This window comes from Bidens hawaiensis, unplaced genomic scaffold (assembly GCF_021521415.1).
Source record: "Bidens hawaiensis isolate Kalapana, Puna unplaced genomic scaffold, B.hawaiensis_p1.1 tig00004743_1, whole genome shotgun sequence".
Taxonomy (NCBI): domain Eukaryota; kingdom Viridiplantae; phylum Streptophyta; class Magnoliopsida; order Asterales; family Asteraceae; genus Bidens; species Bidens hawaiensis.
Window position 1 is genome coordinate 856,958 of NW_027491293.1, and position 4,993 is coordinate 861,950.

At 34.2% G+C, this 4,993-nt stretch overlaps 1 protein-coding gene and 1 long non-coding RNA gene across 2 annotated transcripts; both read right to left on the reverse strand.

The window, feature by feature from the left end:
- On the reverse strand, positions 1-365 carry LOC143627785 (uncharacterized). The gene is made up of 2 exons (XR_013152642.1): positions 239-365; positions 1-145 (listed from the first exon to the last, which is right to left on the reverse strand). It is a non-coding gene; the product is annotated as an uncharacterized LOC143627785 (long non-coding RNA).
- Positions 366-3,717: 3,352 nt separating this feature from the next.
- On the reverse strand, positions 3,718-4,332 carry LOC143627844 (uncharacterized). Its single transcript, XM_077097565.1, has one exon. The coding sequence runs from the start codon at positions 4,330-4,332 to the stop codon at positions 3,718-3,720; it is 615 nt and encodes a 204-aa protein (XP_076953680.1).
- Positions 4,333-4,993: the final 661 nt, after the last annotated feature.

The following is a 4,993-nucleotide window of genomic DNA, read 5'->3' on the forward strand; positions in this document are numbered from 1 at the left end:
TTACAATAAACAAATTCCATTAAAACAACAGCAATAATCTCTTATTAAAATACAAACAGTCGAATACTACTTACAAATGTACTTGGCGCCTTGATGGCGAGTGTTGTGCTTATAAACGCCAAGACAACAATCATCCCATCTGCCACTGCACCGATAAAACAGTAAGCTCATGAGATGCTAAAACTAAAATAAAAATAGCACCGAACAACTTACAAAAACTTGTGAAAATAAATTATACCTTAAGAGTCGGTTCACCTTTGTTAGTATGTGAAGCCTGTTTTGCAGCCGCTTGCATCTGAGCTCGTGCAGCTCTACCTGCAGCTGATTGTGCAAATTGCTCTTGCCTGCAAATTTAGTCATCAAACATTGAAATCAAATGTGGTCCAGTTAAGCCACAAACTGTAACCGATTTAACCAACTTAACCTAACCGAATTAACAAACCGTAACCGATTTGCCCAAGTTAACCTAACCGAACTGAACAATTAAATAATGTTCAATTAAGCCACAACCACTTAACCAAAAATTATCATTTGGTTTCGGTTCAGTTACCCGTAACTGAATTAACCAACTTGACCAAAACAACTCACTCTAAAATTCATAACAAAGGTTTTAGTTTAAATAAAATTTCTAGGATCATCAATTAAATAACCTACAGTAAAAAAAAAAGCCCTAAAACAAGAAACAGTAAAAATTGATAAAATTACAGGCGATCATAACAAAGAAGTTAGGTAAAATAACAGATTTTGTTAAACTGTTCAAACAAAGACTGATCGTAACTTCTAATAACAAACAAACCAATTGAAACTAAACTAAATTAAATGAAAAGAGAAATAATAATTGCCTTTTCTCGGCGGCTTCAGCGGCTTTAGCTCGAGCTTCTTGAGAAGCTCTGCGTTCTTCTTCCAATCTCTCTTGTTTGGCTAACCCTCCGCCCAAGCAATCAAAGCAACCCATCTTCTCTTCTCTTCTCTTTGTCGTCTCAATTTTGACCGGTCATACAGAATATAAAACACCCACATCAAACTATTTTTAAGTTGCTCTACAGTAACCTTTGTCTTTGGTATTGTTTCAGCTTCAGTCCTTGTAATTGTACGTCTGGTTGACTTTTTCTGTCCTCGTGTTTAGTAAACACTGGCAGACTCAGAAATTCTTTACTTAGGAAAATTTATTGAGGTCCGGTTTTTATTGAGGTCTGATAGTTGTTAAGTTTTATAGTTAACACAAAATGAAGGTGAAAAGATAGAAAAATAATGAATAACTTATTAACACATACGAGCTAGATTATGGGGCGAAATAATCGATTTCTCATTACTTCGACTATATTAAACTGATATTATTTATTTTTGAGTTGGGTTTTAATGAAAGTTCTCGATTGAATTTTTTTTTTGTTTTTGAGATGGAGTTTTCTGTTGAAAGTTGAGCATGGGAGAAAGTGAGATGAATATATTGATAGAAGCTAGAGTGGATTAGGTTGGGATTGGTTTGCAATTAGGTGGAAGCTTTTGGAGTATGTTCTTTGTAACTTTGTCCCTAACTCGTGAAGTCTTAAGTAAACCACTACATAGTTTTTAAAATGATGCAAAATCCTCATTTATGAGTAACAAGTATTTAATTTTTTGGATGACTTCTACTATATCATGAATCACGAAACAGGATCACTTGATGATGTTGATTCATTTATTTTGGATGACTTCTACTATATCATGATAATGACAATTTTATGTTTTATTTTAAGGACAAATCTTACTTTACATCAACAATATAAGCTACGATCCAAGTTTGAACCTGAGACTTCCCACCTCCCATCTAAGAGGCATGCGCCTCTATCATGTAGGCTAACCTGTGTTGTCTAATAATTGTATGCAATTATAATCATATATGTTGATTTGAAGATGATATTCCAATTGAGTTCAATATCTTGGTTTAGGGTTAAATGGTTTTGAGCAATGCGATAAAGCTAAAACATATAATACCACCCCATGATTTGGAAAAAGGTAAAAAAACCACAAGGAAAACAGTCAAAAATCACCAAAAACAGTCGTATATATAGCTAGATCTCGTCCCAACGGTAAAACCGACTCCAAACCAAAATTTGTTCTTCATAACCCAGTTTCAAACTAGTTCCAATGCAAAGATATGTGGAACCGAACTCAAAAAAATGTGGAACCGATCTCAAGCCAATAGGTAGGGTTAAAACCAAAGAGGTTACTACATAAACCGATTTTACAATTTTGAAAGGTTTGGGTTTAAACCCGGTTCCTATTTCATAAACAGGTTTTTGTACACATCTAAACAGTAGCATACTTATGGGTCAACATTGTGAACATGGTTCCCTTTTGGGCTTTCAGTGGGAATTCTTATAAGGTATTATATTGAACTTCAAATTTTAATAAATTAGATAAATTAGTTTTGCTCTTATCGATAATTTTTGTTTAATCATTGTTACTTAAGTATAACTGGATATACTCAGAATCAAATGAAAAAATAAAGTAAATATCGATACGAGTTTAGATGCGTGAAATACACTTACATAACATTATTATGATTTCTAGCATCATGAAACCTTAAGGACTCTAAGAGGCGACGAGACCCCTAGACTATGTGAGTTTCCAAGGGGCGCCGCTATTGATTGGGTACAAGGAGCAACAATACAATTTATTTCTCTTGTTAATTACAAACTAGACGTTACTTTGATAGGCATAGTTGGTAAAATTTTCTTGAAAATAAACTTTAGCACTAATTGATTATCAGTACCTTTCATTTATTTTTTCAAAGGCAAGTGTGTTTCCTAAAAGAGACACTCACACCCTTTAGTTTTTGTAAACCAAGTTACTTGGGGACTAACATTTAGAGAAAGAAAAAAGATTTTGCAAGTGCGCAATCTGGGATGCTAGCCCAATGAAGGAAATAAGGAATATGCAGCTAAAATTAAATTGTAGCACCAAGTATATATCGAACCTAGAACCAATAGGCCTTTGAAAATGTTTCTTTTCTACCAACTCTCCAAAAGAATGTTGGTGTTATACGGTTGGATATAGTAATTAAGTACCCCATTTAGGTAGATTATACGAACTAATTAACAAGTGAGCTAGCAAACTAAGCTAAGGCTAGCTCGAGAGCTCAGCGCGGCTCTTTTACAACTGAACCGTTTTCAAGCGAGCTTCGGATCATGAGCTAGTAACTTTCCTAATTACATAAGATGCTTATTTATAATAATTAGATGAGATATACATAGATTAATTGTGATATTATTGAAGTGTCAATCTGAAACAGAATAGAAGAAATATATAGTTGGCTATTTAATACACCTAACCCTAAATTAAATTAAGACTAAGATAAAGAGTTAGTTAATGACAAGATAAGTCTTTTAAAGTGTCAATCTGAAACGATATAATCAAGATTTAGGTACCAACTACCAAGCGATCAAACTTTGTGTCCTACTCGGCGTGTCTAATGCTACCAAACCAAAACAAAACAAACAAAAGAACTAAAAGGAAAACATACACAACAATGCAACATAGACATCTCCACAAAGAATCGAAATCTACAAAACAATATACATACCAACAAAATCCCTTAAAGAACCCGAAACAGCTATGTTGTTTTGGTCGTCACTATAGATAGATCAACTGTTTTACAACAAAGTTCGATCACAAACATTCATTGTGGTGTTAAACTGTTTATTGCTTATAATCAGTCCGTCTTGACTTATGCAACTACACTTTCTTCGTGTTATTATTCGACTTCTTTGATTTATGTAACATATCTTTAACGTTGGGAACCAAATACCAACCAATAGAAGTACATAATATCGCCAAAGATCGTCCAGAAAACATCAATAGCACCAAGATCAAGATCACAAACAAAGCAAAATAATAACAAGACTTCCACCATTCCCAAATCTTTCTTTTGCATTGATCGGACCTAATCTTTTTCGTAGGATCATTAACCAATGGTATCGTGTTATCTTCTTTGGCTTCGTTACCATCATTATTCTGTTTAATAGCAGAAAAGTTCATTAAATGATCAACTTTTGGAGCATGTAACAAACTTGTGTTATGGTGTTTTCTATGATCTAGTAACTTGATCACAACAGGTTCGATTTCGTTGGAGCTTGATCTGTAAATGAACTTAACCATGGAGACATCTTCACACCCTTTTTGTGCCAAAATCTTCTGTCTTTTCTGGTCAAGATCAGCCACAAGTGCCTCAAACTTGTCAAGCCCACAATCTGAATACGGGTTTGTGGCGTTTTTACGGCTTCGGCTACCGAAAATGTGTCGTCTTCTTGTTGGTTTTCTTGGAGATGTGGAAAAACAAATGAAGGCCATAATTTCTTGTTCTTGCAAACTGTATGGATGTGTGCGCGTGTGTATTGGAGTTTTTAATATGTGGGGAATGTGTGGCTCTTTTACAAATATAAGAATCAAAGTTGGTGGGAAGGAATTTAAAGTATACGGATGATGTTTTGTCTAAAGAGTAAATCCAACTGTGAGAATAGTCAATATAAAAGTTTGACTATTAGGATTGAAGGGGAAGCTTTGGTGAATCTTCAATACTGAAAAACATAAACTTGGCTCGTATAAAATGATGATACAAAAATAAAATAAAATGAAGAAGAGAGAGAAAGAAATTTTATTATCTCAGAATCAATTATTACAATAGAAGAAAACAAACAACCTATACACACACACACATATACGCGACGCATATGTTATGCGACGTCTAACATACACGCCGCATATCCGTATATGTTGAATAACAACATATACGTTCACACCCCCCTCAAGTTGGAGGTTGAAAAAACCCCAACTTACACAAAAGCTCGTGAATGTGAGGTTCTCGTAAGCTCTATGTAAAAATATCAGCAAATCGATCATTCATCTTCGTATGTACCAAAGTCAAGAGACCTTCTTATAATTTCTCGCCAACAAAATGACGATTTCAATATGTTTAGTTCGCTCATGAAAAACAGGATTCTTTGCAATATAA

Bases quoted from the DNA above. Each gene is read 5' to 3' on its own strand.
- LOC143627844 (XM_077097565.1), bottom strand. From the start codon at position 4,332: ATGGCCTTCATTTGTTTTTCCACATCTCCAAGAAAACCAACAAGAAGA.